The sequence below is a fragment of the Glandiceps talaboti genome, chromosome 18 (assembly GCF_964340395.1).
Source record: "Glandiceps talaboti chromosome 18, keGlaTala1.1, whole genome shotgun sequence".
NCBI classification, from domain to species: Eukaryota; Metazoa; Hemichordata; class Enteropneusta; family Spengelidae; genus Glandiceps; species Glandiceps talaboti.
The window spans coordinates 9549804-9562875 of record NC_135566.1 but is presented as its reverse complement, the minus strand read 5'-3'; the positions used below and the strand labels follow the sequence as shown (position 1 = coordinate 9562875).

At 39.5% G+C, this 13072-nt stretch overlaps 1 protein-coding gene across 1 annotated transcript; it reads left to right on the top strand.

The window, feature by feature from the left end:
• The first annotated feature begins 1894 nt into the window (after positions 1 to 1894).
• LOC144448811 (matrix metalloproteinase-19-like) lies at positions 1895 to 13067 on the top strand. Its single transcript, XM_078139115.1, has 8 exons — positions 1895 to 2348; positions 7319 to 7401; positions 7971 to 8140; positions 8929 to 9150; positions 9820 to 10065; positions 10636 to 10761; positions 11484 to 11654; positions 11967 to 13067. The coding sequence occupies exons 1-8, from the start codon at positions 2181 to 2183 to the stop codon at positions 12398 to 12400; spliced, it is 1620 nt and encodes a 539-aa protein (XP_077995241.1). The 5' UTR covers positions 1895 to 2180; the 3' UTR covers positions 12401 to 13067.
• Positions 13068 to 13072: the final 5 nt, after the last annotated feature.

The following is a 13072-nucleotide window of genomic DNA, read 5'->3' as shown; positions in this document are numbered from 1 at the left end:
GAAAGACGACAGGTGTGTTCTAACAATAATCTCTTCCTGTTTACATGTGAAGTTCCAAAAAGTAGAGATGGGGGGAAAAGAAGCTTACAGCGCAATGTTGTAATCAAAACAGTTTGGAATTTGACCTTTGACCTACAAGACTGTTATTACATTTTACCCTTGTTACCTTTGATACGTAAGTAGACCATGTTTCCAGTTTCTCTATGTTATGGTAGACTTAGCAAGAAGGGCGACCACTTCCTAGCTCACGGTTCATCCTCGATGCGCGCGCACTTGAAAACGTTAACAATGTAGGCTAATGCAGAGGTTGGAACTTGAATAGCAGCTAAAAAGAGGGGCGGTGCTTTTTCAAGTGATTGGAATGACAGGTTGTCGGAGAAAACATAAAATCGACAGGGGATACCCATCCTATTTTTCGGTGTCGGCATCTACTTAGCGCATTAGCTTGAAACGAGTAACGGCAGCTTTGCAAAGGGAATTTCAGTACCAATTTGTCAAGGTGTGAGCCGGGTCGCTATTCTTCTTTCATTGAATTTGAAAACATCATCACCACAAGTTATGAATGTTTAATATTATGAGTATATGTGTTTGTAATATTAACATGTATATGTCATATTAAAGGTACACAGGGAACGTTTTCATGCTTTAGAAATACCTTCACAACATCAGAACACAGGCTGGATGATTCGTGACTGGAAATCCTAGCAATGGGTCTGTGCTTGGATTATACATATAGGTAGAAGTTTTGAACTTGGGTCGCATTTGTAAAGTACTTCCCCCCGAGCCCCCCCCCCCCCCCCCCGGTTTAATGTCATCAGCATTTATTTACTCGTTGTTTCATGTCAGTAAGTCATTTTTGTAAACGCAAGGGTTATGAATTAGAGTAGACATTAGGGTTAAGGGTCAACTTTTAATGTTATTCATATCCACACTGTTCGTGAGCTACGTATAACCAAAGCCGCGAATTCCATTGTATAATTTTATACTTATGGCAATAAAGATAATAATAATAATAATAATAATCAGATCATAACGCCGCATACACCTCAGGGTTTTGGCCTTCGACCACAGTCTTACTTTGGATTTGCCATAGTTACCATAGTTACGGAGTCCACCCATGGAGGCCAGTCTGAAAGTGTTTCAAGGCCTGAATCAGCACCTTTTGGGACGGTAGTATTAGTACTTAGACTGGTGATCTTTGAAAACTGCACAAGTCATTATTACGTCATGAATATTAATTACATGCGTAAAACTTACACCTTTTGTACTTACTAGTCCAAGGGTGATCTTTGAAAACTAATGACGTCACCGTATACGCCATGAATATTAATTCCATGCGTAAATCATAAATCCTGGAATGTCAGCTTCAAGATTAATGGTTGACTCTTGGAGTGGGTCTATGGTTAAATCACGATTGATGAGCATAGTACACGGGTTACAAATAGTATTGTGCCTATAGAAGTTTTTAGAAACAATCAGTTTTGGTCTTTTCACAAACTTGTTAGGAATTCGTGGCATTTCGCCTTTTAATGAACTTCCTTTATTTTACAATGGTCATTTGACAGAATTCAAGAGTCGCTTCGTGGAATGGGTCACACCTCAATTGTACAACTTATGTTGGTAAACAATTACATTATTTCCCGTCGGATCCGGAAACGAGATGTTGCTGACGTCAGGCTCTTCAAAAGACAAAGTACCAAACGTATTCAGTGATTCACTGTCCCTCTGTCATGTCTATCACCTGGTAGAGGGACTGTCAGAGGCCGTCTGCACACGGCACTCTTGTTTGTAAACCACTCGTAGCTTATCATGTTTGTGAAAGGTCCTACGCACATGGAATAATCAACGCCTTTAGCATGTGACCACTTTGTTGCTTATAAGAGTTGGCTAATAAATAAAGTGTTGTAAAGTGTCCGCAGGTACTACAGGCGCAATACTGAGGGAAACACTACAGTACTTTTAAAAGGAGATTTTCCTATATCCACTCTGCACTACACAGTGGTTAGCTATACTGTATACAGTGCTCAACACGATTGGAGTTTGCAGAGGTCAAATAGCGATAGTTTTAAATCTTCCAAGGGCAGGCAACCAATCATAAGAGTTAATCCAAAGAGTGTTAGGTTACGTAAACTAGATCTCAAATCCAAACGAACTCTGAACACTCCGCACTGCAACTGTGCATGAACGAATCGACCATGAAGGTGAAGACAACTTTTGTGTTTTCCGCACTTTTTGTGAGTTTCTGTACTGCTTTACCCATCGTTGAAGACGAGATTATAAATGACAGAGAGGTGAGAGCTGCCCCTGTCATTGGAAGACCTCAGGAGGAGAAGCCACTTGATACAACGGTAAGGTCTTTTCTCTTTGTAAATGTCGACTTTTAAGTACATCAATAAACAAACCCAGTAAACTGTTGGCGTGGACGGACTCTACAGTGTGTGTACTATTAATACCCCCATTTTCGTTCCGCATGGCAACCAAATCAGACAGTTGTTACTAAAATATATAGGTCACAGTATAAACTTTATGGGGTTGCTTTCTAAAGTCAATAACTTTAATAGGAAAAGATGTTATAGCTTGTATGCAGATAGATATATATAACCCTGGAGGAATGAGAAGCCATTCGTCAAACCATGGATGTATACATCCATGGTCAAACTCATGGTCATGGCTTGTTTTTGAGGGTGACGATCTTGAGTGATAACCGCTACATGGACTTTTTATAGACTTGGTATAGACTTGGTGTTTAGAGGTCGTCGACTGCTTCTTGCCAAAGTCACGTACAGGAATGGTGTTGAGTTTTAGCCCGCCCCCATTGCGCTTTTGGCGTGAAATATAACTTGCAAGGCTTAGACATATCATAACTAGCGTGAGTAACGCAATTCGCAATGCTGTGGACCATATGGTCTTGGATCATGTCTCAGTTGAGATTAGTTCTGCTTGTAGACGGTGTACGGGACTCAAGGCTAAGCATGGAGAAGGAGAAGGACATAGTCGGTATTAAGTCCCGGCTAGACTGGAACCAGTCCCTTGGGGGATGTTTTTGTCTCATAATCTTCAAATGTTTTGAATTTGTTATTCATTTCAAATTTTGTGAAGGAAAATGTCGTCAACTTTTTAAGTAGTCTTCCTATGGGATTAGTGTCACCCGATGGTTCGTAATTACTCACTCGAGGTCGCTATTTCCCATAAAAGAACACAATTCTATTTTTTTTCTTCAAATAACGGGTGAAAAAAGGCCAGAGACTTGAGCAAATCTGAGTCCCGACTTAACGTGTTTGCAATGATATGCGGTCCCCCTTTGTTTGAAGCATTCGTGTAGTCTAGGGTGTATACGGTATATTGCTCTGTGAGTAGGTGCCTGGCCTCGTTCACAATTTAGCTTCACAATTGTCTCAATGCAACGATGTATAAATTAATAATTATTCTAGAATCGCCCAGATCATAAACTTTATAGGTACTTGCCAGGTGTAGTTAGGTAAATGTTAATGTTCGTACATGACATAAGTAGCGAAGATATAATGCAACTTTGGCTACACATGTAGAATGTATGCAGAAAGCTAAAATGCCCAGGGTCCCAGTCTGTTTGGATGGGGAATCGGGCAGCTGCAGCTATTGACTCCATGATCACCAGTCAAGTATTATCTCTAGAGAACACATTGGTGTCTAAGGTATTGTTATGCCTCAGTCTTTCAAGAAGTGTGTAAATCTGAAGGACAAATAAAGGACATGTGTAGACGTGATTGTATCAGCTACCCTGTCATTTGGTGACTTATTCGGGTTTGGATAAAAGATTACGGGGGGGGGGGGGAAGCATCATGCTGGAGAAGAAGAATAGTTATGATGATGATGATGATGATGGTGATGACGCTGCTGCTGCTGTTGGTGGTGGTGATGGTGGCGGCGGCGGTGGTGGTGGTAATGATGAAGATGAAGAAGAAGATGATGATGGTAGTGATGATGGCAGAGGCGAAGGAGATGTGGGGTGGTTGTGGTGGTGGTGGTGGTGGTGGCGGCGGCGGTGGAGGAGGAGAAACTTGAAGCGCACTGACAATACAGGGTCTCTTGACTAATAAGTGTGTACATACATGTAATACGCTCGGAAAGTGCAAGTAACTTTATTTGCTCAATATACACACTATTGAACTGGACAAAGAGGTGCCCACATAGTAGATTGAAACTATGGATATTTTGTTACAAGTACTTCAGTCATACCAATCTAGCTATACTTATAGTGGTACAGACATTGGTCCATGATTGTTCCATTAAGCAGACACACGAAATAGAAGTGACTTCTGTCAGACTCCACTCCACACCGTTACGGTACCCGAGCATGGACAATGACGCAACTGATGAAATGAGAACGTGTGAAGTGACGGGACCTAAAAAAAGCACGACCTGATACTGTGTGAACTGTGAAACACGTTAACCTTTCGTACTAATGTGAAGTACTGAGTTGTATAAAAGAAACTTGACGGCTGTCAATTTCAGTACCGAAATGGGGGAGGGGGGAGGGGGAGGGGATGGGGTAGTTGAAACAGGCGATTGATCTGGCGAAGGGAACAGACTGTTTGTAGATACAAGTACTAGTAACTGGGATGGCAATATAAATGTCCGCATAGGGAGCATTTTCACAACTGCAAAATTAGTACAATGACGTCATTTGAAAAAAATATCTAAATTAATTTTTTTCAACCAAAACTTTGAACACTTTCAGCGCAACGAATTTGACATTTGCAAAAGAAATCCTGCAAATTTTGTTATCAAATTCAATAACTTTTGGAGGGGGAGCGTCCAATGGAAACAAATGCTAGTATGCGATGGCTTAGAGGTCATCAATTTTATAGCCTGGTTGCACCTTGGGCTTTAATAAAAATACCACCAGGTGCCCAGACTATGCAACGCAAGATTACGAACTCGTGATCAAGACTGCTAAAAAATACTGCCCCAGGAAAAGCTCATCTGTGACTATGAGGAACGAATTTCCTGGGTACGCTGCTGCTGTTGGAAAAATAAGACACTGGAGAGACACGACCCCTCCTCTTTAACCGTCACTTTCAAGTATTTCCATGGCAACCAATTTGCCGGGAAACCGTTGCAATCGTGCATCATTCTTTTACTAATATGAACGGGGTCATTGTCACATTCACGTCTTCTCATTGACCAACCTCTAGCCGCACACTTGCGCTCGTAAATCTGCCAGAGGGTCATCAACGTGACAAAAACCTACATACAGTGACGTGAATTAGAGCACACACACATAGTAACACCATATTGTTTTCATTTAGTATATAATATGGAATGCCTGCTACTCTCTCAAACAGACATTGAAAGCTTTAAGATATCGATCAGGGATATCGATGTTAGCATGTCAACAACTTCCCTGGCATCATCCTCTATGTATCACGACTCTGATAGTCTAGCCACAGTTGTGAGTGAAGGTATAAACCGTAACGATACTGTACAGGAACTAAGCTATTACTTTGAGCATTGACTGAGAGCGGAGCAGCTGTTCGACATTTTAATCCCCGTTCTAATCCTAACCTGCAAATCGAGTTATTGCTCCTATGGTCACTTTGTATTTTTATACCCAGAACACTAACCAATTTTAATGGTCTGAGCTTCATAGCTAGCGAATCCTGTCGTGGTCACGTGATCACTACTCAAGCTTTATCTAAGCTCAGACCTTTAGTGGTCGGAGATCTACGTAAGTAAGATAACTTGAGATATTATTAAAGACCACAAATCTTTAAGCTTATAAACTACTGGATTATCTCGTCTACTGGACCATCTGATTGTGTGGATTAGCTCAGTGTATCATATCTTCGAAATCCCCTTCATTTACCGGTTTGTCGCCCTTAATCTTTCAAAGCCTAACATTTGCATGGTTTAAAAATATTGGCTTATAGTTATAATATTGTTTGTAAACGAGGTACTCGTTAGTGAAGCTATTTTGCCATGTATTAAAAGTGCAGGCGTATGGTCCACACACACGCAATTAGCTAACACATAGACAATCCAACACGTACGTAAGTAGGGAAAAACCCAATCTTTGCTTATATACTTGTACTCTTTTCTTGTCGTTTCAACAATCACAGGGCAGAACTGTCCATCGCAATCAGGCATGAACTTTTTGACATACATACGTGAACCGTGTCAAAAGAGCAGCGCCCCTAACTTGTAATAATGGATGTCAACACTGCGTGCGTGCCCGGTCCGACAACAGATTGTAAATCGAGTTGCAGGATGTATTTTAGCTGCCAGTCTCGAGCGTTCATTGACACTTGTATATATAGTAAACAATCCCTTTTAGTAAGGAGGCGACTACAATTGGGTGAAAACTTACCGCTTGAATCAGCAATTTATCGAAGACCTTGGATGATGCATTTATTTCTAAGTGGGACCAACTTCCCTTTCATTGTCAATGAAGTCAATGACCTATACAAAGTGTACCTATACCCATCACGTGATTCCTTTCTAACCATTGTATACTTTGTAGAGGTCTGAGACATGACGTAAGCGTATCAATTTCGGGGAAATGATCCCGCAACTGACAACTGGTAGTACCCAATGGAGTAAACAACGTGTTATCATGGAACTATAACCCCTACTTCCGTGGTGTTATGAAGTACATGTATATATTTAAGTCGACTTTCGCAAGTTTATGCCCATTTCCTTTTCCAGTCGCATGGGGGCGTGATCCATTACGATCGTTCACCGAATAAACTTTTAAGACAAATGGGTATTCCTTTTGGATTTCTAATTCATAAACCGCCTCTATTTTTCAAGTGTAAAAACAATGTTAAACAATATATACTAAATCCATATTTACAACTAAATCATTGTTAATTTTTTTTAGATATAAAAGAAATATTTGCTATTGTACGTACGAAAACAAACTTTTTACACACTCTTACTTACAGCTTGGTTTTGATGTAATTTATTGAGTCACACACAGAGACTTGATCGATTCTGTTTTACACTGTGTTTCCAATGTAGTCGAGTTGTCTTATGGATTAAAAAATCCAAAATGGCTACCCATCTGCCATCAATATGGTCACTTTAAAGGAAACATCAATTTTTTTTCTCAAACAAATTCTTTACTATTAGTACTGTATATGGAGATGGCTGGAACAACTAAGCATTAACATATATCAAGATTGACTGTTGTCATGGCAACTGTATTTCGGGGCCTTATAGACAGGCTTGATGCATTCGGTTACCACCATGGCCAGATTGTTGGAATCGATCCATTGATTGTCCAGAAAGTTAAACCTACTTAGTTTTTTAATCCATACTTTATTATGATAATTTTCAGAACTATCTGGTCAAGTTCGGTTATTTACAAGAACTGAAAGCAGGGGTACAGTATGAACCCAAAAGTTACACAGACGCCATTAGGTAAGTAATTGTAAAATGTTACTTGGACATCTCAACGTAAACGTAATATCCAAGGATATTGCTATGTCTCGCCAATCGTCTACATGCAATTTCTAGATCGATTTGGAAAATTGCTACTAAATGTTGGGACTTACTTTTGACTATTATCATGACACATGCTGATTCGTACTCAGTGTATCTTGCCCTGTTATCAAGTTTTAGAAGTAGCACATGCAGTACAGCCTTTGAACTCAGATTACACATGGCGCGCAGTTGATGCTGTATTTTTTTTAACGAGAGCCCATCTTTGCCTAGCATAGCCAGTAAACAGTGTCTTGAATAGGGGTTTCACCGAACTTCCAGCAATAGGGCAATTTGTCATCTTGCGACTGGTCACACGAGTTTGAGATCTCGTATGTTTTACTTCAAGTACACAGCAACCTGATGATAAGGGTCGCGGCATGGTAATACTGTCGCTTAGCTACACACTATCCATAATTTGAAAGAAATCATTTGTATTGGTCCTTTATTTTATAATTCCACTTGTCAGTGTAATTAACGAGCAAATATTTCACATTGCAACGTTTCAGATCGTTTCAAAGAATGGCCGATATACCTCAGACTGGAGAAATAGACGAAGAAACGCAAAAGATGATGGTAGCGCCCCGCTGTGGCGTGTCTGATCAAATCGGTTCTGGAAAACTCGGTGCTCCTAAGACCAAGTTCACTAAAGCGAAATCAAAAAGATACGCTATACAAGGTATGTAGTTGGTAGATGTTGAGGGCGTACCAGTCCTGAAATACTGCTCTATGTCTTTCTGTCAGTACAAATAGAATTTAAAGTACATATAATTGATGAAAAAAACTACCTCAACCACTAGCATCTAGCACTAGCATAATTGAAAACCCAATCCGAGATCTTTCGATTCCGTTATGAGAGGTGTCATCGCATTTGTAATGTAGGTGACCCAAACACTACCCTCTCGCTCGGCCATGAAGTGAGCCACCAGCGGTGAGGCTGAGTAACGAAGGCGACATGGTAAAGCATACAAAAGACATGGCGTCGAAGCAAAACTGTCAAAGTTGCTCACCTTCGAGCTATAGAAAACTAAAGATAAAGTGTACTGTAATATCATGTTATGTTATGTTATGTGCCTGTTCTACGGAGAACTTTAGGTGTGTCTTGTAAGGTACGCCGTGACAGAGCGCCCTCACACTTTCAGGTGTTAACTAAGGATGAATTACAAATTGTACGGACACGTGGAGACGATGGCAGCAACAATACTCTATTTGCGTAAAAAATTGATACCGAGGCATCGATGATGATCACAGATGTAGCGATGCGAATGTTGTACATTTTAGTCATCGGTAAATTGTTTGTTTCATGAAGTTAGAAGTAAATTTCTAAAGGTGCCAAAACCACATTTTTTTCAAAGGATGATCAGAATTTATCATGTGGAATCTAGATAGCAAATTGTACGTAATAAATGACCTTGGATATATTCAGTTATGCTTCAATTGCATTGGCGTTATTTTTACATTTCTTAGGGGGTGCGTGGAGTAAGAAAGACCTGACGTACAAATTCCACAGCTATTCCGTACATTTGACTCAAAGTGAAGTACGTGACGCCGTCTATCGGGCTTTCAAACTGTGGTCGGACGTTTCTGAACTCACCTTTAGGGAGGTGTCCCAAGGAAATGCTGACATTGTGATTGAATTTGCGACATACGAACACAGCGATGGACCATGGGCATCATTCGATGGACCAGGTATGTTAAAAAACACATAACAGTAATTTCCTTTTCCCATTGACAATTTCAATTTCCATTATAATTAAGTGAATGTGTTTCTTATAAGCTAAGGTAGTATGTTCCTCTGGGACCTATTTCCCTGAGAATCAAAGTCCTTACAGCATGTAAAATCTCTCAAAACTTTTCCATGTGCAAATATTTGCTTGTCCTTTTGAAATAATAAAAGAAATGAGAGAGTTCACTGTAGCTGTATCGTTTTTGAGGAAATTGGCTTTTCCCCATACAGTTTTTCATTCATTGGCCATATATACCTTATTTTGTAACATTTTGACCTCTATTTAAAAATCGGTTTTTCTCAAATGATCTTTTTTCCTTATTTTAACTGGGAATGAATGTTTTGACCCTTGTTTGTACCTCAATAAATTGCAAAGCATTAAAAAGGTGTAAAATGCTTGTTATTATACGTACACTATTAAGCAAATTTTTACACCGCTGTTTTATTATATCAGCATTTTTGTTTTAAGTTATTGACCTACAACACTTACGTGGTGGATGCTGTTTCACCCGGTAAAGTTGTAGTATGAACTAAAAAACGTCATCCGTATGGTCATGCACTTCAGTATAGATCTCCCCTAAGGTGTATGCTACTATAAATGGAATCAAAATTAATTGCATGTTTCCATACAGGTGGTACTTTGGCACACGCCTACTTCCCTGAGAATGGTGACGCTCATTTCGATGACAGCGAACTCTACACTGTGTACAGCGAGGAAGGTACCAATCTATACATCGTTGCTGCCCATGAGTTCGGTCACAGTCTTGGGTTAGGTCATTCCAACATCAGAGACGCCCTCATGTACCCATGGTATCAAGGCTACGTACGTAACTATAAACTACCCCAAGACGACAAATTAGGAATCCAACAACTGTATGGTGAGTGATTGGTTACTGCACTGCCAATGTACCGTTATCAAGTTTCACTTAGTACCATAAGGTACGTCGTGTCGGTGCTTCCTCGACGCTTCGGCCAACCCCTTACAGGATGACCGTTGAGGGCGGAGCGACACGTTTCATCTTACATCATTAGGGTGGGCCCGATTGACTCATACCACTTTCAACGAAAAAGAGGAGGCAGTAAAAAGGGAACCATTTGTGTGAATTCTCCCTAATCTGTCGTCCATAGCAGTTTAAATGCTTCACCCCACAGGGGCATGTATTATTGCGTAGATTGCCGTTTTCTTAAGGAAAATATCAACGAATCCTGTTGCTACAAATGTATCAATATCTATACTAGTTATTTTCTCACACTGAGGTAGAAAATTATAGTCAAAACGTTATTATATATTACCCGTAGACAAGGAAAACAACAATCTAAGGAACACTGCATGCCCCCATGCTCCACATCCACACCGTTGTAAAATAATCCACACAGAACTAGTGAATAACACAAGAAAAGTAGATCAAGTCCTGCAGCAATAGTAATTCTATGTTTTCTGCGTATAGGCAAACCAAACACATCTCGACCCGGTGAAGGGGATGGAGACGGAGATGGAGATGGTTCGTCCAAGCCAGACAAGGAAGAAAATATTCCTAAATCCTGTACAGACCCATTTGACGTAATATTCAGAGGTTTGTATGACACTTACTAGTAAATTCTCCCAAGACAGATTCCAATGTGGTTCAAGTATGTTGTAGGTACTCGTGAAGTTGGTATATATTGCACCTGGTGCGCCTTCTTGTGGTAATTACCCGAGAAATAACTGACACTTCAGTAGCCGGAATACAGCGTATTCAACGTTCAGCTGAATCATTACCACAGGGGGCTCAGGCTTAGTTATGTTTCTGACAACACACAAAACAAACAAACAAACAAACAAACAAACAAACAAACAAACAAACAAACAAACAAACAAACAAACAACAAAGCCCGTATAAATACCGACAGACATGAACGACAGTGTAATCACAGATCAATATCAACAACAGTTTTATGCAACAAGAATCACAATGTGTTTTCCTTTACATGTGAAATTATCACTACTGTCATAAATGTACGTGTTTTACCATTGCCGGAAAAGGGTATATTTCTTTTACGACAATCGCGTTTTTATTAACGCCGTAAAGGTTATTATGTATATCCAAGGCAAAGGCATTACATACCTGAATTGTAATTTTTTGTTGATATTTATTCAAATTTAAGAGTAAACAGATATGTTTGTAATTTGGCTACAAGTGTGCACGTCACAATAGCTCGGCATTATTTCCTAGTTGATCAACTTTTCTCCTATAGTGTAACAGATAGTAATTGAGAAATGTTATGTGATAATGTTGATCGATTATTTTGTTTACAGATCTTGAAGGTATAACTTGGGCGTTCCGTGGTAAATATGCTTGGCAAATTAACAGCCAAGGTGTCGAAGAGGGCTATCCTGTCAAACTTAACACAATATACAAGGGACTACCCGGTAATATCAATGCAGCAGTGACGTCAGCGTGGTCTCAAAGGACCTACTTTTTCAAAGGTGAGATAAAATAGATTTCAAGGCAGAAAGAGAAGAATTGTACCATTTATAGTTTGACTCTATCCGAAAAACGTACGTTTCTGGCTTTCATCCTGCATTAACACCGAACCCATGAGGGTCGGTCATCTGGACTGGAACTCTTGGGAAACAAGTGTATGAAAACTTGCGAAACTATCCAATATGAATAATTATATCATTATTGTACATTAAATGACATAACGAATATTTTATCTTAACTTATAAGACTTTATCATCCAAAATAATGATAGAAAGTTCAAACGTAACAACGGATTTCTTTGCTTTACTTCAAAGGGGACAGAATGTGGAGATATTTGGGATATAAACTCGAGTCAGGCTTTCCCAAGAGATTGCCACAAAGCAAAGGCCTAAAAAAGAATCCCGATGCTGCGTTCGCATGGGGCGGCAATGGTCAGATCTATATCTTCAAAGGTTCTTACTACTGGGAGTTTGACGAGTACGCACAAGCCGCTGTCCCTGGCTATCCTCAGAAGATCAGATCTCACTGGAAGGGATCACCCAAGACTATCGATGCTGCCTTCCAATGGGAAAATGGTAAAACGTACTTCTTCAAGGGAGATGACTACTGGCGATTCAATGATATCACCCTGAAAATGGACAAAGGTTACCCCAAGTCGAAGGCCAAGTTCTGGATGGGTTGCAGTGGGGAAAGTCCTTTTGAGAAATTACAAGAACGCGATCCACTTACAAGAAGCAAGGATGACTAAATTGATAGAATAAACGTCTCTTTCTTCAAGAAATCGATAGTATTTCAATAGTATGAATTTGTACTCAGCTTGGTAGTTTGGTCCGCCCTCACAAGTTAAGATTGAATAATTCTGTCGTTTTTATAAGACCGGGCTTGACTCAAGGTCGAAGATGATCAATTATTCAGTAACCGACTAACAACATGGTAAACCAAACAAGTTTAACTGCCATTTTATACAATATTTCAATTTCACTTGCGTTTTAACAACGCGAAACAAATATATGTTTTTAGCCATAGCACAATTTACCCTGATGTTTCTACCTCACTGTACTTTTTAAAACTTTTTTTTAAATGATCTTTTTCGCTTTCCTGTAAAGACACAGTGATTTTGACTCACTGATGTTAAAAACAGATCAAAACAAAACAAAAGACGACGTCATGATGACATACACAATGGTGCTTATATTCAGTAAAACAACAATTTTCTTTTATCTTACGATAATAACTGTTGCCTGAATAAAAACCTTTAAGCGGTAGACCAGTTTTTACACCGTATCTTAAAATTTCATTGCGAGATTGTGTAAAAAATGAAACTTTTTCTTAGACTTTGATTACTTTCTTGAAAAAAAAATAACATCGGTTTATCAATTATATATTGAAAAATAAAGAGTTAGCAATAAAATAAACGTAT